The 24,566-nt window shown below is 48.6% G+C and overlaps 1 protein-coding gene across 4 annotated transcripts; it reads right to left on the bottom strand.

The window, feature by feature from the left end:
* Positions 1-698: 698 nt before the first annotated feature.
* On the bottom strand, positions 699-24,439 carry SLC31A1 (solute carrier family 31 member 1). Of its 4 annotated transcripts, none has more exons than XM_069032175.1 (5): positions 24,393-24,439; positions 7,856-8,011; positions 5,552-5,624; positions 5,000-5,168; positions 699-4,396 (listed from the first exon to the last, which is right to left on the bottom strand). In XM_069032175.1, exons 2-5 carry the CDS (start codon positions 7,964-7,966, stop codon positions 4,195-4,197), a joined length of 555 nt encoding a protein of 184 aa, XP_068888276.1. In that variant the 5' UTR covers positions 7,967-8,011; positions 24,393-24,439; the 3' UTR covers positions 699-4,194. The 4 variants fall into 4 exon arrangements, with proteins under 4 accessions (XP_068888276.1, XP_068888275.1, XP_068888274.1 ...); XM_069032174.1 differs by lacking the exon at positions 24,393-24,439 and adding an exon at positions 18,197-18,303; XM_069032173.1 differs by lacking the exon at positions 24,393-24,439 and adding an exon at positions 17,073-18,143.
* Positions 24,440-24,566: the final 127 nt, after the last annotated feature.

Raw genomic sequence — 24,566 nt, forward strand, 5'->3', positions numbered from 1 at the left:
AACACCTGAGCAGCTTCTTGGTGTTTAGGGAACTCTGATGCCTGCAGCCTGGGGAAGGAGCAGGGCAGGCCCAGGACACCTGCAGGGAATTCAGGAGCGGGAGGTTCTCCCTGCCTCTGGCCAGGGCTGTTTCCTGCCATCTTCAGCACAATGACCAGTTCTGATTTTTCAGTGTTCCAAGCAATGCTCCAAACTGGAGTTAGTCAAATTCAGGCTTCCTGTGTTGTAGCTGCATCAAATTTCAGGTCAGGCTGGGAAAATGTACAGAACTTCGAACTTTTCCAACTGGAAAGAGGCCCAGCCTGGCCTAGAAAAGAGCTGCTGTTCCTGTCTAACACAACATAAAATGATCAGGGATGGCTCTGCTGTTCTGGCATTCCCAGCAGGCCCCAGCTCAGGAGGTTGTTACAGCTCCCTAAAACTCCTGTCCCCAACTCTTCCCGCTCCAGGGCAGGCAGATCTGGGAGGCACCAATTCCACACTGCAAAGTGTGACTGGGCTGGAACAAACAGAAACTTCTCAGTGAATCCCCACATTCCCATTCCAGGAGCTTCAGGGTGCATTCCTGGGAGCTGGGGAGGCCCAGAGGATGCTGCTCCTCACCCCCATCCCAGAACACCTGAACAGGGACACTGGGCCCTGCTGCTCCCTCGGAGGGATGCACTGAGGATTGTTCCCAAAACACACCCCCACCACACTAAAATGCAATCTATTTTATTGGTTAATTATGTACAGGAGATTCTTGATTTTCACAGTAACATCAGACAAGTTACCGCCACAAAGAGCAAGAGTAAAAACAAAACTGACAGTCCACTGTAAACAAAACTAGAAATCCTGCTGGATTGGGTGGGACTGGCTCCAGACAAACTCAAAAGGCACTCAAAGAAAAGCAACAAAAGCCTGCTGAGGGCCACAGCCTGGATGCTCTGTGCTCCCTCCTCGATGACAATGTGGAGGCACAGCATGTGGAGAGCAAACATCAGGACACAAAGACACGCACAGGATGTCACCCCCAAGCAGGACAGCACACCAAGCATGCTACATGTGTGTCAACACAGGAATTTAACGTACCCAGGTCTGGAAATCCTTCCAGCCCTCCCCTTCCCGTGTTACCAGGACAACTTTACATTCAGCAGAGGGGCTGGGGCTGCCCCAGAGCTGCCGATCCCAGCCAGAGGGAGCTCAGGCTTTGCTCAGGCTCTGCCACAGCACGCAGCAACCCGGGCTGAGAAGGCACCGTGGTGGCATCTGGTGGCAAGGGGGAGGCTGGGACACGGGGAGGGCAGTGGCTTCTCTGGATTGTCACATTAACTGAGGAAAGCACGGCCACGGCAGGAGGGAGCAGCCTGGACACGCCCCTCCCCAACTGTGCGTCAGGGAGCTCAGGAGCAGAGGGGACACAGCCTCGCCCTGCTCTCCTCAGCCGCTTCCCTTCTGACGTTCCCTGGGCAGCCCAGGGTGCTCAAAGCACCCCTCGTGCAGGCTGTGGGAGCAGCTGGGGCACCTGAGACACTCCTGCCCAGCTGACCCCTGCTAGGTCAGTGTCCCTTCCCAGTGCATGCTGGAGAAAGCTGTGAGCCCTCTCTGGGAAGAGCATGGGCAGGACAGGAGCCTTGGGAGCTCATCCTGGGGGGGAAACAATTCCAGGGGCACAGGTGATACAAGTAGAACGAGGCAAAAAAGCTTAACAAGAACCAGATTCACACTGCACGAGCCACAGCCTGATCCCCAAGTCATCCCTCAGAGCATTCAAGTCTGGTCACTTGGATACACAGAAAGATGGCTAAAAGGTGACAGCAAGGTGAGGCCAAGCAGCTTCTTGTCTTCAAAGAAAAACACAGCAAGAGGTATATGAGGTGACCAGTGTCACCACACAAAGCCACTCCTCACTCCACCTGTGATTGTAATGGCAACAATTCCAGCCCCTTCCAGAAAAACCAACGGCAGCAGTGGCAGTGTCACCCTGGGCTCTTTCAGGGACAAGCCCTGCAGTGCAAACCTCCCACACCACCAACCACCATCTCCAGCTTTTAACAGCTCCAGTTTTCTCTGACAAACACTCAGATTTCCTCTCAGTTCCAGCAGGAGTGGGAAGGGATTGCCCATTTCCTTTGTCCAACACTAACATTCCTCCCAGCTCTCCAGGGATGGGGAGGGTCAGGTTTCCCCTCCCATGATTGCTTAGAGGGCGCAGGAGTTTTACCTTTGTGACAGGTGCAGAGAGGGCAGCAGTAGGTTCTGTCCCAGACAGAACTCCTTCAAAGATCAGACCGGGGAAGGAAGCACTTTTCCTGTCTCTCAGCAGGAGGTGGCTAGAACTTTTCCATGAAAATAACTTTGCCTCCTTCACCCAGATGCGAATTTGCTACAGAAAGCAGCTATTTAGGAACCTAAGCCTGCTTTTAACTCAGCTCCTTTTATTCTCTATTTACACTGTCCAGAGAAAACAAGGTGTCCAAATAAACAGTTGGCACCAGCCCAGGAGGGCTGACTTCAGGAGGTGCAATTCAAGTCCTGGTAGCAGCAGTACCGCATTTCCTCAGAGAGGGTGAGCTCTGTGCAGGGACAGCAGCACCAGCATCGTGGAGCACCCATGTACACAGGGATGGCCTCACCCTCGAAGGCTCAGGAGCTAAAATATGTCATTCCAAAGATCAGCTTTCCTCACACAGCTGCTGCCAGCAGCCACCAGCAGCATCTCCAGAGGAAAAAACCTTCCTGTGTGTGCCCAGAGGCTTTATCCCAGCAGGATTCTCATGGCATGTCCCAGACATCTGCCCCAGTCTGAAAGCGGGGCCTGTTCTCAGGTCCCTTCTCTAATTCCCACTGTCTTCTTTTCCAGCCAGTTACAGGCACAAACTGGGTAGAGGGAAGACTCCAGCTCTGCACCACACTCTGCACAACTTTTATTAACATCCAGGTGCTACACCAGAGCTGCTCCCCAAGCCTGTCCTGGCACCAGGCAGGTTCTGCCCCCTCACAGCCTGTCCTGCCTGGGCACTGGGCAGAGCCCACAGCACTGACAGAGTTCTTCACTGCACCACAGCACCTGTCCCCCCCCAGCACTGAGAACCTGCAGCTCCAGCATGGGCACACTGTGATTATTAAGACAAAGAGGAGTCATCTGGGTCAGGAATACTTTTTTATCAGCCCACACTGCTCCAAATTTCACCTGAGAAGACATTGAAGGCTGCTGTAGTCCTGTATTTTCCTTTTCCTCTTCCCCAAATCTCTCCTTTACAGGAACATGGTTGTTTTCCCCCTTCACCTCCATCTAGGAATACTCTCTTCAGCCAGTTTAACTTTCATGTCATGAAATCATTATTTAGCTCTTGCCTCATTTACAGCATCAGTCCTAATAACCCAAAGCTTAGCTCTAGTCCCATCCAGGTGCAGTTCCACATGAAGTATCTGTGGGTTCAATGGTTTATTTAGAAGCTTTTTTGCCCTCTGAATACAGAACTATTATCCTGCATCTGCTCCATAATTGGGAAGGGAAAGCAGCCAAACTCGAGTGTTCTCCCCGGAGGCTGAGTAAAGCTGCTGGATACATCAGATTAACAACACTCATCATCATCCTCTGGTGGGCTTGGAGGACAGGTTCATCCAACCCCTGAAGCACACAGCTCATATCCTTGGGTCAAAGTCCTCCCTTACCAGGACACACCTGAGCATGTCTGATGTGCAGCACCAAATCTTCCTCAGAGGCTGAGTCCTAGAGCAAAACGTGTCATTGGCCCCAAAAGCCACAATGCCAGGGCAATCTCCTCCGCTGGCATTATGTACACATTGAAAAAAATCAAAATTAGAACAGCCATTCACACATTATTGGCAACTTTGATCTTTTCCTACTGTTCATTAAACCCTCACTGACGAGCATTTACAATTTAAAAATAAAATGGTTTTGTTTTCTTTTTAAAACAATAATTTCTACAGTTCTGTCAGCCAACTAATTTCAATCACAGCATAATCTAAAAATAAAGCAAATCCTGGCCAAGAATGGGCTCTCAAGAGTCAAGGGGAGCAGCGTGTCCCAGCTCCTCACATCCCTGCACCCCTCCAGGAACTTGTGGTGAACTCCAGTTGATTTTCTTTATCATGATTCTCTTGGCAGCTTAGGAATGCTCCAGTCCACGGGGCTGGCTGCACTTGCAGGGAGCAGTGGGGTGGAGAGGCCTGTGAGCACATCCAGTGTTAGTGGCAGTGCTCTGTGATATCCACCACCACGGCCTTTTTCCAGCTGAAGAAGAAGTACCCGGTGCCCGCTCCGGCTGCCACGGCGATGCAGAGGTACCCGTTGTAGGTCATGAAGATCAGCATGAGGAAGTAGCTGACCACCACCTGGATGATGTGCAGCACAGTCTGCAGCAGGTGGGGCAAGCTCAGCATCTGCTGGCTGGGAACACAAACCCAAACAAGTCAGCAAACACAGGACAGGTGGGAAATGCACATCCCCAAAGAGAAAGCTGCCAGGACAGCAAGGTGGGCGTGCGATGGCAGAGAAGGTGACACCAGCCTGGGCAGGGACTCCTGCGTGCAGCTGGCACCTGGAACTGGTTTTGCTCACAGAGCAAAGCAAGCACGGAGCTTGCTGGGAGGACACAACTTTTAGCTGAGAAACAGACTCCACCAAGCTTCTTTTACCCCCCCATTCAACAGCTGACTGGCTCCTGTTCTGCAGAGGCCTTGACTACCTGTCAGCAAAAGGATCCTGAGTGTTTTCTGTCGGGGTCACTGGCTGTAACACCCAAACTCTGTTCCTGGGAACTCCCCCAAACACATGCATTACAAAAACCCCCAAGCTCATCTGGCTCCTTGCTGCTTTCCTCCTTTTGTCTCCATCCTCGAGGGTGCCCAGGTGTCCCCCATCCTCCAGTGCCACGCAGCATCCCAGTCTGGAGCCAGGACACTCTCCAGAGATCAAAACCGGCTGCACAAAGTTACTTCTGTGCCAGTTTCACCTGCAGAGCTTCGCTTTAGAATGAAGTGCAATCCTTACCCCACGGTTTTGTGTGTCTCCATCAGGATGGTGCCATTGGGGCCTGGCACTGGCATGGAGTTATAGCGGATGCTGACTTGGGATTTACGGAGCAGACACTCCCGGGCAATCTTAAGGCCTTCATAAAACATGGCCAGGAAGAAGACAGCCACAAAAGCACCAGCCATTTCTGACAAGAGAGGAAACATTATTGTCTCTGGGCAAGAAAATGTGTCAGCAAAGCCACTGCATGATTGAACAACCCCACTGTGCTGCACAGGCCATGGCTCTGTGTGCATGCATAGATAGGTGGGAAATGGGAATTTTAGCCAGACACTCACTGCAATTTGACCCATAAAGCAGAACCAGCAATCACTTTTGCTAATAAAACCAAATTCTTGAACTCTACAACATCTCCTTTTTTCTTTCACCCCACAGATGCCATTTAAACCAGATTCAACACAGCGTGTCCACGTATTTTTAGCACAAGTAACAGGGTAATTCCTGAACTATGAATCCTGAAACACCAACTGTAAACCTTTTGTTTGGACTGCACAAGACAGTGTTACTAACCTCCAGGAGAATTGATTGTAAGTCCAGAGAACAGCAATGGCACATTCTCACAGCTGAAGTGGAAAGTCATGGCCTGCCCAAAACACAAAGAACACCAAAATGAGCCTGAAGAGCTCATCCCAAGGTGGAGCTCACAGCAAGGTGTAGCAATGGGGTTTGTATCAGAACAAGAACTCAGATCAGTTTATTTGGTCACCACCTAAACACCAAGAAAGTCTCCAGTAAATCTGGTATAACACACCCAGGTGAGACAGGGATGAGATGCTCCAGGCTCCAGTTCCAGTTCCCAGCTCCTTCAGGCAGCCCTGGGCAGGAGGCCCTGTCCTGCACAGAACTCCAGGTAAGTGCCTTCTCCTTGCTTTTGGAGCTCCTTTTCCCCTCAGCATCAGCAGCAGTCAGGGATTGGGGATGTCTCCATGGAGCTCCTCCTTGCCTTCCATCCCCTCAGCAACTGGGGACAGGGCACTTTCCCTTCCCCACTTTGACTCTGTTTGTATGATGCAGGTAAGGGCTGTACAGGTAAGTCCTCTGCTCCCCTCCTGTACTGTGCCAGCATGGTTGTCTCCCTATGGAATTCCCAATATCCTAAGGGAAACAGAGGCCTAAACACAGCTACCATGAGGAGGTAAAGCAGGACTGCAGCTTCCATGGGTGAAAAAAAGGGCTCCTGAGCCTGCACAGTGAGGGGAAGGGGAGCCATCAATGATCCCCAGGCCAGTGGAGGTGATACAAACTTCCCATCTAGGTAAATACAGCTTGGCATCTCTTGGGCACAGCTGCACACAGTGTTTTCACATGGCAAGTACTGACCAACCAAGAGGAACTTCTCTTTGAACTTCCCTCATTGCTTAATTAAGGTTATTTGCTGAAGCTCAGAATTATGGTTCATTTCAGCATCCATAAGAATCAGCAGACACTCATTTTTCCCAGAGCAGAAATTACTGTAAAATAGCTTTTAGAGAGTAATTTCATCTCTTCAATTAATTTAACATCTTTATATTTAAAACAAAAGCCACATAAATCAAAGAACTGCAGCTGAGTCTGAGCCTGAGTTACTTGGTGCCAGTGAGGAATGGGAAAACACACATTAAATGTGCTCAGTCTGTTACCTAAGATGCTGTACCTATGTACTGCCTTCCCTGACAGATTTATTTGCAGTATGAATTCAAAATCTTGTGCAAATACTCACAGTTTTCAGCTGCAGGGCAAGGCAGGGTCCTGTAACTATCCAGGGAACACTTGACATGTGTAAAGAAATGACATTTTCATGGAAAGTAATGGCCCAGGGATGCCAATACTGAGCTGTGAGATGATGGGAAGAGCTTCACAAGGAGAGCAGTGGCAGTGCTGGACTGAGAGCTCCACGTGGGCCATGCCCACCAAGGCTGTTCTAGTGCTCTCTTCTCCTGCTGTGACACTGGTTGCAATAGAAGTAGAAGCAGAGATTCTTGGTTCTCTCCTCAGGCACACAAACTCCAACTGAAGGTTTGCAAAATCCACTCCTTGAGAACATTCTCCTTTGAAATGGAAATGTGCCCTCTCTCCCCTTCTTTTGAAATTTAACCAGAAACAGACATGTTTTAATAATCTGAAACTCACTCCAAAAGTATTTAGGCAAAGGAGAAAAAGCTGAAAAAGTTCCTAGAACTGGCTACACACAAACACTGATCCTATGGCCATCTCCATGGAAACTCTGGCCAGGATCTCTGCAAAGCCCCAGTGATGCCAAATGCACAAGTCTGAACCTGTTGGAATCAAAGTCTGCTGCAGCACCAGGGATCAGGACCAGTCCAGCCTTAATGCCAACATGGCAAAGAGCCCTGGCAGTGCTTTCCTCCCCAAACCGAGTGTGCTCTGAGAGTTCAGGAGGGAAGGGCACAGAGGGAGCTCAGCAGAGCCCCTCACACTGCTGGGCAATCCTCTCAGGGCTGCCTGGGGCTCGCACTGCCAGCCTGGAGAACTCCATTCATCCACTTCCTGCAGGAAAATGCTTGCTTTGCATTTCTGCCCTTAGTTGGCTGTCAAGCAGACACCAGGCTGGCTGCTGGAAAGGTTTTTGCAAGAGAAGACAATTTTGCCAAAGGATCTCCAGCTCTGAAATCCATTTCCTGCTCCATATCCCCTCATGCTGTTCCTTCACTCCAGAAGACCCACAATGGGATCTGGGTTTTACCTGGAAGGATTCCCACCTTCCAAAGCTCAGGTTCATTCCCAGTTCTCAAGAGCACAGTCTTTAAGATGACAAGTTACTCTGAACCACAGACAAGGAAAAATTCTCTGGTTAATCCTGACTTCTCCACTTACCATCATCATCATGTCGGGTCCGTGACCGTGGCCTGAGGCTGTGGTGGAGGAGTGGTGATGCTCAGGAGGATGCGAGGTTGGCAGCATGGAGCTGTTCATGTGGTGAGACATCTTGAGGACAGAGCGGTTCAGAAAGGCACATAGAAAAGTGGGACCCTGAAAAACAAACAAAAAATGAAGCCCTTTTCTAAACAGAATGTGGTCTATCTACTGCTACTGCAAGAGAAAATATTCCAAGCCACTGAGAACTGCTGCCTCTGGAAAACTCCTGGAGCATCCTCACGGTCCTGCTCTGGCCACAGAGAGCACACAGCAGGACAGTTTAAAGGAGGTGTGTCCCTCTGCAGCCTAATTTGATTGAGGTGGTGCCTGGGGACAAGTGCTCAGCAGAAAGGAACATTTCTTATCTACATGAGGAAAAAAACAGAGCCCCTTCCCAAGTGCAGTCTTGCAAGAGGCAAAAATATCACAAGCACCACTTTAAATTGCATAGACTAAAGACCAGATTATGGAGTTTCTCTTAATTGACAGTTATGCATTTTATTTGGAACATGTTTAACACAGAAATTGTGTTAGTTGGTACAAGACCTACTGCCAGGCAAAGGTCTGCAACAGCCACAGGCAATCCAATTTCATTTCCAGGAGCTTTACATTGCCACATCTCCCCTCTAATCACATTACCCACAGTGAGAGAAACACTCAAGAGACTGCCAGTCCCAATCCCTAATCTGGTTACCACAAATCAGGGATGTCTGGGCACACTAAAAATAAATAAATAAAAATCCATGGTTAGCTGTGGGCATGGCTGCTGCACTCTGCCCCAGCACTGCCTGGCAATTGCTGGTGGGAAATGAAAATCATCAGGTAGAAACAGCAACGGGAGAGAAAATAACCTGGGAATACCAGTCAGTCCTGCAAGCACAGCTTATGTCCTGCTGGGCCCTGCCTGGAATACTCTGTACCCTCCCACTTCAGTCCTGCACTAAAGTAAAACCAAGTGAAATAAAAAGCAAAGTTCGGACATTTTATAAAATTAAAGTTTAAAAAGAAATGAGACACTTATTTCCACATAAACCATCATAAGAGTTTACAAGTATGTTTTTTCAGTTTTCTAAGTCAAAAGGCAGCATGGTGTTTGAACAGGTAGGCATGGCTGTATTTAGATTGGAGAGAGGAAGTGACACTCTAGAAGAGCTTTCTAAACTGGAAATAGAAAATAAAACCCCAAAAGGCAGCTGGTGGTGGAGCTGGGTCAGTGTGACAGCAACCCTGAGCAGGGGTCACTGGTGGCCCAGAACATGAGTGCCAGTGCAGCCCCGTGGAGCATCCATGACAGGGGATATCTAAGGGCTTTAGGGTTAAATTAAACAGAGAAATGAGAGAAATTAAAAGATTTGGGAAAGAGAACGAAACTAAGTCAGCAGTGCTGGGGAGGGACTCAAGAAAAAGACCAAAGTAATACCCTGCAAACACTGAAATTACATAATGCAGGGAAGCACCAATCAGCAACACTGGGAACCCACAGCTCAGGTATGTTCTGCATCTCTGTGCAGATGAAGTTTGTACCCCATCCCTTATTGCAGCAGACGACTTCACAATAATCCCCTGCAAAGTAACTTGTCCTGGAATCTAAGGGTACTGGCTAAAGCACAATGAATTCCCTGTCCATATTTCTGCTAAGATTTTTTAGCTCACTTTGCCCCTGATTTGTGCTTAAATACTGAGACCAGTTACAGGGAGATAAAAAGGAGACCAATGCAAGCAGCAGCTCAGCTGACACAGAAACACTTCACCAAGGGACACCTGCAGAATGCCCAGTGTGATTTCCATATGGCACAGCTTGGAAAATTATCCTGTTCCAGAGCTGAAACGTTCAGGCTCCAGAAGTCCCAAAATACAAACACTTGGGAAAGGAATCCTCTGCCAAGACACACAAACATCAAATTGTCTTTTGCATCAGGGAAGGAAGAAGAATAGCCCAAGTGCTTTATGCACAGGATCAAACGTAAGTGTGCAGTGAGAGGAAAGACGTCACACAAGAACTTCCCCTCTCTCCCAGCCAAAATCTCCTGGAATCATAGAACCATGGAATATCCTGGGCTGGAAGGGACCCACCAGGACCATCCAGTCCAACCCCTGGCCCTGCACAGACCCCCCAACAGCCCCACCCTGGGCATCCCTGGCAGCGCTGTCCAAACGCTCCTGGAGCTCTGGCAGCCTCGGGGCCGTGCCCATTCCCTGGGGAGCCTGGGCAGTGCCCAGCACCCTCTGGGGGAAGAACCTTTCCCTGCTCTCAGCCTGAGCCTGCCCTGGCCCAGCTCCAGCTGCTCCCTGGGTGCTGTCCCTGTCCCAGGGAGCAGAGATGGGAGCTGCCCCGCTGTCTCCTCCCTCTTCTCCTCTCAGGTTGACTGATCCTTTGCTTTTCCTTTGGATACAACATCCTCACTAGTGACTACTGTCCAATGATTACTTATTCCTTTTAGGATTTCACATTCCTGCCAAGCTCAGCAGGTTCCAAAACGCTCCACAGAAGCCCTGGCTGGTTACCAGATGAAAAAACTGCCTTCGTGGCTGGGCTGTGTCAGCTTTTCACTCCTTTCCTTCTCACTCATCATCATTTGTCTGCAGAAAGGGAGAAACAGTGGCTGCATTCTCAGGATATTTACTCTGTAGGAACAAAGAATATGGTCAGGTGTTCAGGAGTGGCTGCCTGTGGCTGGGCAGGCAAGTTTAACCCTCACCCGTGTATGTCCTTCCTGCCCTGCTATCCCAGTGCTCCAACACCAAATCCAACCCCTTGCTGCAGTTACCCAACATTGAAGGACATTTTAAGAGATCCTGAAAGGATGGGGTATTAAGCAGTTTAAGAGGAAATAAGTGGCTCATCTGAGCCACTTCAGCTGTGTTTTGTGTCACTGAAGGTAACAAACAGTGGATAAATTTCTGTTTTAAAAGAAATCAGTTCCAGTGGACAGTCAGACTCTGATTTACAACTTAGGAGATCTCTATCTATGCCTTGAGGTAAAAAACAATATATAGGGCAGCAATAGGTTAATGGGTGTGTAATATTCCAAGCAGCAAATCCCTGGCTGGCTTGCACAGCTCCTAAGAAACAAGCTGACAGAGATGTGGAGCTCTGTGTGTCACCAGAAGGTGGTGGTTTAACAAGGCTGACTCCATACCTGAAGGAAAAAAATCTGCCCCCCTGGCCCTCCCCCAGTTTCTATTACTGTAAATTCTTTAAATAGGTTTAGTCTTGTACAAAGCCAGCCTTCAGCAGGTATTTCTGTCTGAATGGGTGACTTGATCTCTGGCTGCTGCCTGCTCCAGATGTTTGCACTGAGAGGGAGAGGCATTGCAGTGGATTCCTGAGCACGGAGCCCTGGAGAGGGATCTGCCACAGCCCGTGGCTGCATCAGGCTCAGGTACTTTGAACACCTGAAGGGGACAGACCCCAGGGTGTCCCTGTCACAAGGGACACACACACACACAGTGATATTTTGTGCTCTGCAGTAACCTACTACTTAAGAAAACAAACAGGGTAGAACAGGAGAGAGGAATGAGGAAATTCTCCTCCAGGGCTTCTTTCTTTCCCTTCTCAGTGCTGTTACCCCAGGTGAGAGAAGCCACAGCCTCCATTACACAACCCCTCAGATTTTTAAGGAAAACTGCAAGACTCAGAGCTCCACACAGGATTCCTCTTCCTTTAAGCAGGACCTCAGGCAGGCCCTGCTCACACAGAGGTTTCTGTCCCAGCCCTGCAATGCCACCGTGGCAGCTCTGCAAACCAGGCTGGCTCAGGACAGGTGCAGCCAGGAGCAGGATCTGACAGCAGCAACTGTCAGCACCAGGACTCACCTTCACCCTCCACCAACACAAAACCGGAGCTGCCTCACCTCACACATACCAGGAGGCCACGTTTGCAACTCCAGGGCACAGAGAAGGGGAGGACAGGCAGGAGATGGCCGGGCACACACGAGTGCAGGTAAAGGAGCTGGACCTGATGAGATGCCAAAGCCAGAGCAGTCTTTTCAAGCAGGTCTCAGCCACAAGATCACTGCCATTACACATAAGCCCCTCCACAGCTTCCCAATCTATTGCTTCTGCTGTGTTCATCCAGAGTCCTGCAGCTTCACAGCAAATCACAGTTTTTCCTGTGGCAAACACCCAAGGAAAATACACCTTTCAACGCAGAAACAGGACACACTATGGGAAGGATCTACCAAGCTCCCAGAAAGTACTTCACAATCAGCTCAGTGTCAAACAGATCTTCCTTAAAGTCACACTCCAAGGGAATTATGCCCCTTTCCAAATCAGAAGTCTAACAGGATTAACACTGGAGCCCTAAAGCAATGCCCATTACAGCACCAACTCTTCCCTTCTAAGCAGTGCCTCATCTTTCCCAAGCCAGTTCAGAAAACCCAAGAAATAAAACTAATTCCACTGGCTCTGCCCAAAAGGACCAGAGCCTTAAAAATCACCTCTTCAGTCTCCTTTAGAGCAGTTATTTGTCCCACAGAGAGGGTGCTGCTGCAGTGGCCAGCACAGGACTGGCTCCTGCTCAGAACCCTCCCAACTCCTCTCAGCACAGCTGGAGTCATTCGTACCCAGCGTCTCTCCACCAACATGTCTGGTAACAACAACAAGGTCAGGAGGTCCCTCTCTTCTGAAGAAGTCAGAAAGACTTGGTAATATTTACTAAGAATTAAAATCAAAGTTCCTGAGAGAAAGGGAAGGGAAAATAATTAAGAATAGCCAGCTGGAAAAGCAAAAATCTCTTGCTTACACATCACATATGGCTCAGTGCTGCATGACACAAAGGAATGCTGCAGCAAAAACACAGAAGGAATGGAAAAGGCACCCAGAAGTTCTTGGTGCTCTACTTACAGCAGTGCCCCTGGCAGACCGAGCTCCACTGGCTCCCAGCTTGTGGTCCCAAGCCCAATCCCTTTTTTGTTTAGCAGTGCTGTAAATGGAGTGGGAGGGAAGCAGGAGCCTGCAGACACTGCAGCTCTGTTCACTGGCTCTAGCCGTGGGCTCCACTGAGCTCTCATCAGGAGACCTAAGCACTGCTTCTAGTTTATTCAATTTCCTGGCAAACTTTTCTACTTTAACTGCTTCCTTTCCAAATGGGTGGACTTGTGATTCTTCCAGGATCCCGGGCATAGCTCCAGAGCTGCTTAAAGGCACCGCTGTGGGACAGACCAATTCTACCTGTTCATGCTGTAGGAGCACCCAGTACCCCAGGCCAGCTATAAAGACACACTTTAAAGACACAGGGAACAAACACTACATTCTTCAGTAATGCAGCAGAACACGTGTTACAGACACACACTGCTGTTTCCCAGCGTGAAAACTCCCCTTGGAACTCTCCCAAGCAGCTTCAGCAACCCCAGGCTGGCACTGAGACACAGGGAGGGACTGTGCTGTGCCCAGCACACTTAATTGCACACCTCTGTTTTTCCCTTGCACAATTCCTGAAGAAGGAACTCTTAGAGCTATATTAAGAATTCAAGGAATGTTTGTGAGATCACAGAAGAACTGTGGCTTGGCTTGCCCTGGTACTGCCTCACTACCTTAAGAGTCTCATCCTAAAGCTTTTCCCAGAAGTTTAAGGCTTCCCAAAAGCTGAACACACCAGAAGGGGTTAGGATAAAGGGAAAGAGAAGGGCACAGCTCAGCACCTCCAATACATGCTGAGGGTCAGGCTGTACAAGTTTGCATCTCCTGGGGCTTGTCCCTGACCACGGAAGCTTGAAAATGGATTCAGGCTGGATCAGCAGAGCCAGGCAGGAACACAGTGTGACACAGGGCACATTCTCCATGTCTACCTGTAAGCAGGCTGAGCTCTTCACAGCCATGGGTTTCAGAAGTTCTGAAGGATGACAGGCACTCTGCAGGATGTCCAGCCTGAGATGCCACAGGGTGCAGTGCAGGGAGCAGAGAATAATGGGCAAAAAAGAGCTGAGCAGGGCTGCAGACAACATCTTGTGTTCAGGGTCAAAAGGGGACAATGCCTGAGCAGCCTGTGACATGCCAGGATGGAAGCAGTCAGCAGGGACATCAGCAGGGACAGGAAGCCAAGCTGGGAGCACCCAGAGCCCAGCTCTCACAGCTGGAATGCACAACACAGGCAAAGAATGGGCTTTTACAATGACACACAGGGCTTTCAGGTTTTGTGAGGGGAGAAATCCACACAGGAGATCTGATCCTCCACTGAGGACCCCACCTGGAACCATTATAGCACAGCTGTGGATGCTGAAGGCAATGACAAAGTTTTGGCACATCCAAACCACTCTGCTGTCCACGAGCCGTGCCCACAGCTGATGGATTTGCCCAGGCTGAGACAGACCCTTAATAAGGTGATCCTGACAAACACCACAGGCAGGATGTGGGAGGAGAATGAAGTAAAACCATGTCACCCACACAGGGAGGTTTGGGGGTGACGCCTTAAGCCAGAGTTGAGCTGAGGTTCACTGCAGCACAGCCAGATCACAGGGCTGGGGCTGACAATCACACCCTGCAGTACGTGCTCCTCCAAACACCCATCCTTCAGGCCTCCTGGCTGCCATCATGTGCTTCTTTTACCAAATCCTTCTGTTTCTTGTACCAATACACATTTGTCCCTCTCTTTATTGTGCTGCTGTTTCCCCAAGGCTCAGGCTGCCCCCTCCACATGGAGCTGCCACACAGCACCCACTGACACGGCAAAAACCCCAAACAGTGCTCCAGTTCCAGACTGTGGACTCCAGTTCCAGGCTCACACAAACTTCCTGGAGCTGCACCACATCATATGGCAGCTTGATGCAGTTATATACATTAATTAATGATGAAGTATCAGCATATGTTCAATCCTTAAGGTGCTGTCCTCTGCTCTGAATCAAAGCATCCCTCAGCTGTCCAACTAAAGCAAAGCTGGTCACAGTCACTCAGCACAATCCCCATTACTCGAGGAGGGGCCAGAGCTCTTCCTCTTGGCATGGCTACAATAATGTCCCTTTGATGGAGTTTATTTTCATAGCAAACTTGTCTGGTCACTCTCTGTTAGAGGCTTCCCTAGAAGGGGATGGTCATTCCTAATCTCCCAGCTTCTGCAGACACCTCAGGAAATCTGTAATCTTTGAACAAGAAAAAAAAATAACCCAGGACAGATTGTTCTTTACAGGACAATGCACTAGACTTCATTAAGTGAAGCACACACCATGTCATTACCCACAGGCCCAATGGAGTGAAAGGCAGCCGAAAACAATCCTGCAGAGCAGAACACCTCAGACTCTAAGCCTGATAACATCAGAGGAAAGGCATGGCAGACACCAAAATTTCTTATAGCCGATGCCAGCGTGAATTCAGAGCTAGAACTGACAAGTTTCCATCAAAGGCAATCCCCAGGAGGGATCTACAGAAGCACTTCAGCACTCCCTGGGCATGTGAGAGCCTTCTGAAGCAAGCAGTCACCCCAGGTCTGCAGACCAGCAGGCCACACCATCAGAGCTTCACCTCTCTTCCTCACGTCATCGAGGGCATGACACAAAGCTCACAAAGTCCCTGGGATTCAGCTCTCAGGGAGGAGAAACCTGAGGGCCTTCCCTTCCTCGCAGGAAGGGAGGAAGTTTAGGCAGAGATAAGGCAGAATGGCTCAAAGGCCAGGGGTGTAAGAGCCGTGCTGGGATGGAGGAGCAGGAGGGTGGGTGGTGCTCAGGCAGGAATCACCTGGGAAGCTCCTGCTAGAACTCTCAGCACTCGCTCATCAGCTGAGGACAACTGAGGATGCTGAGTAGTGAGGAGACACAGGACAGCACTGGGAAGAGGAGACAGAAAAGCAGGGCCATGTGACCCATATTTTCCAAGATTACGTAGTTCCTGAATAAATAAGATGATGCTTCCTTATCCTCAGTGGCAGTTTTTGCTCAGATGTTACACAACCAAACACAGGAATGGTGACCAGGCAGATGTGATCCATATGGCCAGAGAGCAGGAACCATCCTGCTGCCTCGAGGGAAGCTGAGAACAAAATGGGACAGAGTCCTGAACCTTGTGATACTCTTCAACAACTTTTTAATATAAAAAAATATTAATATTTAAAACTCCATCTTGCAAGATGTGTATCCTTTAAGATTAGACAACTTCTGCTTCCTTAGAAAAACCAGGCCTAGTGGAGAATTTCACTTCCTATTTCACATGCCCTGATCAAGAACAGCTTCTAGCATGTATTCCTCTACTATAACAGCTCTTTTAAAATGAAGGGAGAGTTTTCTCTTCAAATGAAAAAAGAAAACCTCCTTTTGCATACAAGATTCTTCATCGTGCTCACTAATTCAGCCCCCAGATTCCTGCAGGTTCAACACCTCCTGCACCATCTGTACACCTATGGAAAGAAGCCTGTCTCCCACAAAAATGTGTCTGTCCACAGGGTAAGGACACAGACTATTGTTTGTGGATGTTCAGTAGCCACAGGCAGAAGCATTCCATCTGTAAGGAATGACAGATATGTCAGGATGCAAGACAGGGAACTACCTGCAAGTTAATCCTGATAAAGCATTACTCCATGGTTTGCTGGAGTGGGAAGGACACACACCAGGCTACACAGCACAAACAGCTCTGACCAGATGGATTTTATGGCGCCTTCAAGCCTTAAACCCCGTAAAACTATAAAATAATCTCAGGAGACACAAAATGCAACCAGGGTCAAAAAGTGCACTGCCAAGAAAGCAGGGCCTCAGGGCCAAAAGTGATTCAGTGTATCCTAGAAGTGCATTAGTGGGCCTTTAATACAGGTGAAGGAGAACAGAAGTTACCTGTTATTATCTCATTATGTTATCTAGCAACAGCATAAATACCTTTGTCCCATGCAGATAAAACTAAAGCTGAGGGTAATAAATGGACGGCACTGGTTTATTAGAGGCCTCATAAAAGGGAGTCCAGCACAGGTGATTCACAGGAGATCCCCACATCTTACACCACTTGCCCATTTTCACACAGTTCATTCTCCCTCTCTGGCTGCTCTTCAACATCATCATCAGACTCAGCCCAGAAAAGGCAACACTTGTACAAGTTCTGAACTGACTTTCAGGTGTTTTGAGACTCTGAATAGCAAGAAAACCACACTCCAGAACTGCTGGTTAATTTTTAGGAGGCTGTTTCAAAGGTATATGAGACACACTGGTTTAAGCAATGCACACACGTTTTTCCATGTCCAGGACAGCCACACACTCATTACCTTCCACCACATGGGAAAGCATCCTTGCAAAGCAATTCCACTTCACTCCTTTCTTTTCATATTTAAGCAGTTGTTTGTCTGTAATTACTCCTCAGAAGCGTGTCCATCTGCAGACACAGCATTTTAAGGTGGTCACTCAACCCTTCCCTGGAGCTGCCACGTTCCAGCCTGTGTCAAACGTTGTCGCAACAGCCACGTGTTGATGTCAGCTCCTACTGGGATACCCTGGGATTTCCAGCTCCTGCTCTGGCATGTCAGGGTCACCTCTGGAATGCAGGCTTTGACTAAAAACCTAAGAGTTCACAAGACTGACTTTTGGAAAAATGCCTTTTCTTGCAGAGGAGATACGGATGCGTGTTCATTTCATTTTGCAGCACCATCCATGACTGTCTCTCAACAGAAGAACTTGTTCTACCACAGCCAAGAATCAAATTCTTTTGTGCCTCCAAACACTTGTTTTGAGAAGCCTCAAGCTGTTCATGAGTAAAATGCAAGGTAGAACTCAGGTCACCAGCAGCAAAATCCATTCCAGTGGGTTTTTAATTAAGCCCAGGAAGTCGACCTCTGTTTTGGCAGATGGTTAAGGCCAAATATCCATCACCAGAGGCACCTTTCCACTCTTGATCCATGATCTTGGCAAACAGCAATAAGATGGCACAGTGACATATAAACAGCTTCCAGGTAGTGATGCAAATACTTGTAAGGGTTCAGAGCACAAATTCATAGCCTCAATCCATGGAACAGAGCATCTGCACATTCTCCTTTTCAAAATGCAACTGAACGATTAGAATTATTATTGAAATTACTGAATCACTGAAAATACAATCTCAGCAAGGTAGAATACCTCCAATATCAAGAAGAGGAAAAGAGCAATCAACTCAATTCTCTGGAAAGGAACTTATCTTTGGAAGAGCCTTGGCCTCGTGACACTCTTCTGACAGGAAGAGCAGTGACTGTAGGGCATGGAAAGCCGGAACGAGAGCCATCAACAATTTTTCTGTGAGTAACAAAAAACCACTCTGGGAAAGAGCTGCCTTTTTCATCATTTTCCATCCCCTGGATGGCCACAGAGCTGCTAATCCACAGCAGAAATGATTCAGAGCTAAAAAATGCTGAGTACTTACTCTTCCAGAGACAGGTTTTCCATCTACCAATTCCAGGAGAGCCTTTTTCTCCAGAGAGGCAACAAGTCTGAGACTGATCAAAGTTTCTCAACCCTCACATAATGCTGACAAGCACATCCTTATCTCTATCAAAGGCTAATCATTAACTACTGCTCAGAGGAGCTTAGGACCAGACCGAGCACTGGGATGCTCACACAGAGATCCACAGAGTAGCAAAAGCAGCTCCTGAGTCTCCCTCATGAGATCTTGGCAAAAATGCAAAGAGATTTTAGAACTCCCTGATCTGATTAAGTGCATTGCAGAGATTACTTTCCAACACATTAACCAAAACATTTAACATTTGAAACATTCATATCTCTATCAGATATATTAGTGGTTTGCTTGTTTTTGGATAACAAAGCAAGTTTATTTTGCCATTAGTATTTAAGTATTTTAGTATTCAGCTGAAAGAGAGAAGGTTTAGATAAAATATTAGGAAGAAATTCTTCCCTCCGAGGGTGGGCAGGCCCTGGCACAGGGTGCCCAGAGATGCTGTGCTGCCCCTGGATTCCTGGCAGTGCCCAAGGCCAGGTTGGACACCGGGGCTTGGAGCAGCCTGGGATAGTGGAAGGTGTCCCTGCCCATGGCAGGGGTGGAACAAAATGAGCTCTACGGTCATTCCACCCCAAACCATTCTGTGATTCTATCTGCCCCATAATGAAGAAATGTGATGTTTTCAAAGCTATCAGTTTTTAGAAGCATTGGGAAGTGAGAAAAAAATAACAAGGCAGATAAACCATCAATTGTGCAGAAATTCTTCAACACTATGTACAAGACAAACCCTGTTGGGGTAGCTCGCTCTGGGACCCCTCTGCTTGGAAGGCTGGAGCCAACAACTGCTATGGAAAAAAAAAGTGACAAAGCAGAAAAAGTGCAAGAACAGCTGTGCTGTGCCCTGCAATACAAGGGGCCTCGTGGTGGGGGCTGAGGTTTCAACCACGATCAAAAGCAAGAGTTACACAAAACGGGATCAACTGACAAGCAGTGCACATGGATCCTGCTCTTAGGATGTCCTGGAGGGTTTTACTGGAGGAATTCAGAAAATTAAGGAAAGTCATGCTGCTGCCAAGAGGTTTTTTAAACTAGAAGCAAAATAATCAGAGTAAGTGCATTAGGCTTTACCACCCATACAGCAGGAGATCCCACAGACACTGCTCTGTGCCTTGTATGAAAAGAGCACAAAAATGGCTTTACAAGTACAAGCAAGCCTGTAACAGGAACATGAGGACAGCTGTAAAACTCCCAGATGGCTTTGTTTCCAGCTGTTCAGGTTTCAGTATCTATAACATACTCCTCCAGCACAATTCAGTCTCACCTGACACCACCTCAAACACTAAAGTTCAGCACGTCCTTGTGAGATAATGTCTTATCCCAAGTTAATGAAGGGCACCAAAGCCAATGGTAAGTTGATTTGTATAAAACCGTCCTGGCAGAGAACCCAGAAATCCTGACTCAGTCTCTTGTCAAATCCATTAGACCAGGAGCTCAGACAAACACTGGAGCTGAGAAAACCAGACCAACACTGATTGCATTTCACTTGCACAGTATCCCGAGGCTGGGTGTGCTCCTCAGGAGCTTGTGCTCCCACTTCCCTTATCACTTTGATGTACGAGGGCTGATTTACCTATCGGAAGTGCCCTCCCACGGAGCCACACTGATGGCAGCGCTGCGGTCACTGCCCGAGGGCTGCAGGAGAGTGAACTGGGATGGCTCCTACTGGGAGCACTGGCTTTGAGTCTGCTCCACGTTTGTCAGTGTTTCTCCTTCCCGAGTCAAAGGTGCAAGCTTGAAAATGCCGTCCAGCTGTGCCAGTGAGTGCTTTGAGTCTCTTCAGTAGAATGCCTTTCGGAGCAGGGAAGGTTAAAGGGGAAAGCAGGTGAGCAAGGGGATCCCTGGCTCCCAGTGCAGCCTCTGGAAGATCCCACCAGGAGCAGCCAGGAGCTGCTGCTGTTCTCCCACCCAGAGTGCAGCCACCATTTAAAGATATCAGATAAGGAGTAGGTTGGGTCACAGAGAGGAGCCTCTCCCTAAGGAGGCTGGAGCCGTATCCCTTTCCAAGAGCTGCTTTTCCCAGCTCTCTGGAGCTCACAGCATTAGCTCAGGATGTGCACTGCACCTCACAGGTGGCCTCAAAGCACTTCTTAATCCTACAGAGCAAGTCCAATTACATTACCTTTAATGTGAAAAAAGCCTGAAAGTGTATTTGCCAGACACTCCCTCCCCTAACAGATGCAGTACTTAGAAAAGAAAAACAGCCAAGACTGTCAGGGTTCCTCTTTACCCAGGTTAGCCAGAAGATCAGCTAAATATATCACAAAGCTCATATTCCAAGCTCCTCTACCTTCATCAGAGGAATGAGATCTGAATCCGTGATAACTAATGAGTAACTGTGGGAAAAGAAGGTTTATGGAAGTGAAGTGGTTCTCATGAAGTCTCAGAAGAGTTCCATGCCAGAACACCTGTATTCTGTTCCCAGTTTTCTCCCAGTTTCATACCAGGACATGCTGAGCAAGCAGTGAGAACAGAAGAGCCTTGGTCACTCACAGCATTTGGCCTGTGCTCTAGAGCTACCATGCACTGCTATATTCATTTAGATAAATAATAAAGTGAAAAGATTATGTGCTTGTACAACCTTTTTAACAGAGATAAATGACATTTACATCTGTGATACAGCAAGTGTATGATTTTCTAAGGTTACACACACAGAGAGGAAAAGTGCAGGAAGCAAAGCTGTTGTTCTGGCTGCAATCACAGCTGCATTAGCAGATTCCAGCTTTCAGATGAAGAAAAAGGTTAATGAAAAAATCATTGTTTCCTCAGGACCTGATTGGGAACATTTCCAGAAAATTAGATTGAAACAAAAGGCAATGGAGTTGATTAACTAAGATTGGATTTCCCAGAGAAAAACAACATAAACTAGATTGAGTCTTTTTCATCCTTCCCTAAGAAAAAGTTGCCAAGACTCCCAGTGATTTCCAGGCAGACTTGTGGAGAAGTTCATGCTGGCAATGTGCTTCAGCTCAACTTCCCAAAATTCTGCTGCAGGCTCCTGCTAACTTTCAGGTGACCTTCAGGCCAGGGCAGGGAAGGCAGGTCTGCAGAACCATGGCAGCTTTCTGTTGGGTAGAGGGGTCTTCGCAGCCAATAGAAAAACCAAGAAGGAAAGGAGAAAATAGCACATTTTAGTTCAAAGACCAAAAGTTCTGTCTTGGACCTAATGCCTAACTGGAAAACAAGCCAGCTGAAAGGAAACTCCTCAGGGCCCCGCTCAAAACTCACTGTGTGAACGTGGTAGATTTTGTCATTTACTTGTAATATAAAACTGGAAAAGATTATTCTCAATGCCCTCCCTTCTCAGGCATTAAGCTTTCATTCAGGGATAAAGTGTCTCACTAATCCAAAACTTGAAGTTACACTGTAAAGGGAGAAGTGAAAAATCCTCCCAAACCTCTTTTCAAAAGAAAAAACAAAAAAACCACCCCACAAACCTTGTCCTTGTACCACTGCAAGTCTGAGTCAGTGGCAGGGATGATACCTTTAAAATAAAAAAGCAAACATGTAAAAGTGACTTGGAAAGGTGATTTAATTCCTCCTCTCTACTGGCAGAAATTATCCTAATTCTCAGCTTAGTTAACAACCTGGTCTAGATGAGAAATCTGATACGATGTGAAATGAAAAGCAGCCAAATCTCAGTAGGAAACGGTTGTAGAAAAATTCTCCATTCTCACCACAAAGTTGTGTGGGAGCCTGCAACTCCTGCCAGTTTCTTATATTTTCTTTATTACCTTGCTTTTTGGGGGGGAGGAGAGCAGAAGCAAAAACCTGCTTATTCCAACAATTGCTGTGTTTGTAGCAAAAAGCATGACTTTAGTTTCACATTGTACAGCAGAGCAGTCAGAGCTTCACCAACAAATCCTTAGTTATAAAACCAATTCTCATTTAAACAGCAACATTTACACATTATTCCCAGTATTCCCTTTTTAATGAACGATGGGGGGAAAAAAATGCAGAGTCCAAAGCCTGATGAAAGCCTCAGGAACCATTACATGACAAATTACATGATTTGGGATCATTAACTTGAATGCTAACTTACCCTATAAGATCCCACATGGTTACTCATGCAAAATCCTGCGAAAGCTTTGCTGACCTCAGGCTCAAGCAAAGGCAAGTTAAGATCAAAAAGACTGAAAGCCAATTTAATAAACACTTGAGAGGAGCATTTCATCCACCTGGGCACAAGAAGCAGGACTAGTAAGCATTCGGGAGCTTGGGATTCGAGCACCAACAGGAAGAACTGGCCTCTGCCTGGAAACTGTGTGGAACCACAAGCCCACTGCACACTCAAATATAGATGAGAATTATGCACAAATCTTAAATTAAAAAAGGACAAGTGATTAAGATGTGATGCTTGCTGACTGCTGCAGGATGTGCTGCTACAGCCTCTTCCTCACTACACTGGCATTAAAACCGGCCAGTGCTGAATACCAGTGGAAAAAAAAATAGGAAATATATACAGATCTAACATTGGGCTAGGAAGATGGTGAAGGGTCTCAAAGGGAACACAAGGAGCAGCTGAGGGCACTGGGATTGTTCATCCTGAAGGGGAAACTGAGGTCAGAACTCACCAGGGGTTGCAGCTCCTCCCAAGGGGCAGCTCTGATCTTTGCTCTGTGACAGGTCCTGAGGGAATGGCCTGAAGTTATTCCAGGCTGAGAGCAGGGAAAGGTTCTTCCCCCAGAGGGTGCTGGGCACTGCCCAGGCTCCCCAGGGAATGGGCACGGCCCCGAGGCTGCCAGAGCTCCAGGAGCGTTTGGACAGCGCTGCCAGGGATGCCCAGGGTGGGGCTGTTGGGGGATCTGTGCAGGGCCAGGGGTTGGATTTGATGGTCCTGGTGGGTCCCTTGCAGCTCAGGATATTCTGGCATACCTGTACCTAAAAAACCTAAACCAAAGTGCCACACCAGGACTTAGCCACATGGGTCTTCACCATTTAAAAACCACAACTATCTTGACAATCAACCTGATAAAAATACAGGAGCCAAAGCAACAAACTCTTCATCCAAGCGACCACATTTCCCATTGGAAGGAAGTTCATGTCCACCTTACCAAGATTGGAACAATCCGCTCTCACCAGGAATTTACACCAAATTATTGTAGTTTTTTTAACACAAATAAGATTCTGACCTTTTCCAGGTTGCATTCTAAATTCATCACACATTCCACAATATACATCTGCTTAACACTCCCCTTTACCTTATCCCTTTAGAAATGGAATCATTGATATCTCAATCGTTGCAATAACCTCCCCAGTTACTGCAAACTCAGCTCTGCAACAGACCTGGCAACTTCCTGCTCAAACACCCAGTCAGTAACTGACAGTACAAATTTCCAACCAGTGCTAGCAAATACCCAAAGCCAGGAAATTATTCAACCCTTATTGCCACTCTGACCTCCCATGCATTGTTTGCCTGCATTTCAACATCACTTGGATCTAAGGTGAAATTAAAGCCAGTGGGTCTCACAAAGCACACAGAGGGGAAAGAGGGGAAAAACACAGAAAAACCACAACAAACCACAAAAAACTCATTAAACAAACTAACAGAAAGGTGTATTTCTCAAGGTACAAGGCGAACGTGGAAAACTGCTTCGGCGGGCCAGCTCAGACATTTAACCACGCAAGGAACTATTCCGATGTTAAGAACACAGCGCATTGCTGATGTCCCTGGGTAGCTCAGAGACACGAGAGCCAAACGTGGAGCACAGCAGCGCTCCGGTGTCCCCAACATTCCCTCCCGAGCGCCCCACGGAGCCGCAGGGCCCTCAGAGGCCCTGTGGCTCAGCCCGGAGCCCCGGCAAGGGCAGCACGGCGGCCGCGGGGCCCGGCTGTCACCTTGGGAACCGCAGCGCCGCGCCGGGCGCCTCCCGCGGAGCCCCGGCAGCGCTGTCCGCACCCACACCGAGCTCGCCCCTCACCTCCACCCCCACGTCCCAGCGCTGCCCATCCCCTTGGGCCTCCCCCGGTGCCCCCGGCCCGAAGTCCCGCGTCCCGGCCTGAGGGGAGGGGGGGCGGCCATGGGGCCCCCTCAGGCGGGTTGGAGGAGAGGGGAGGGGGCACACGACCCCCTCCCCCCCCCCCCCCGACCCCACTCGTCACTCACCGCGAGACCGCCACGAGCCCGCCGCCTTCGCCCCGCCCCCACGCCAGGCCCCGCCCCCTCAGCGGCCCCTAAGCCCCGCCCCACAGCGGCCCGCCGCCCTCCGCCGTGCCCGCTGAGCCCCGCCCACTCCGGCGTGTCCATAAAGGCTCCGCCCCGCACGCGTCATCCCCGCCC

Source organism: Aphelocoma coerulescens, chromosome 17 (genome assembly GCF_041296385.1).
Source record: "Aphelocoma coerulescens isolate FSJ_1873_10779 chromosome 17, UR_Acoe_1.0, whole genome shotgun sequence".
Taxonomy (NCBI): domain Eukaryota; kingdom Metazoa; phylum Chordata; class Aves; order Passeriformes; family Corvidae; genus Aphelocoma; species Aphelocoma coerulescens.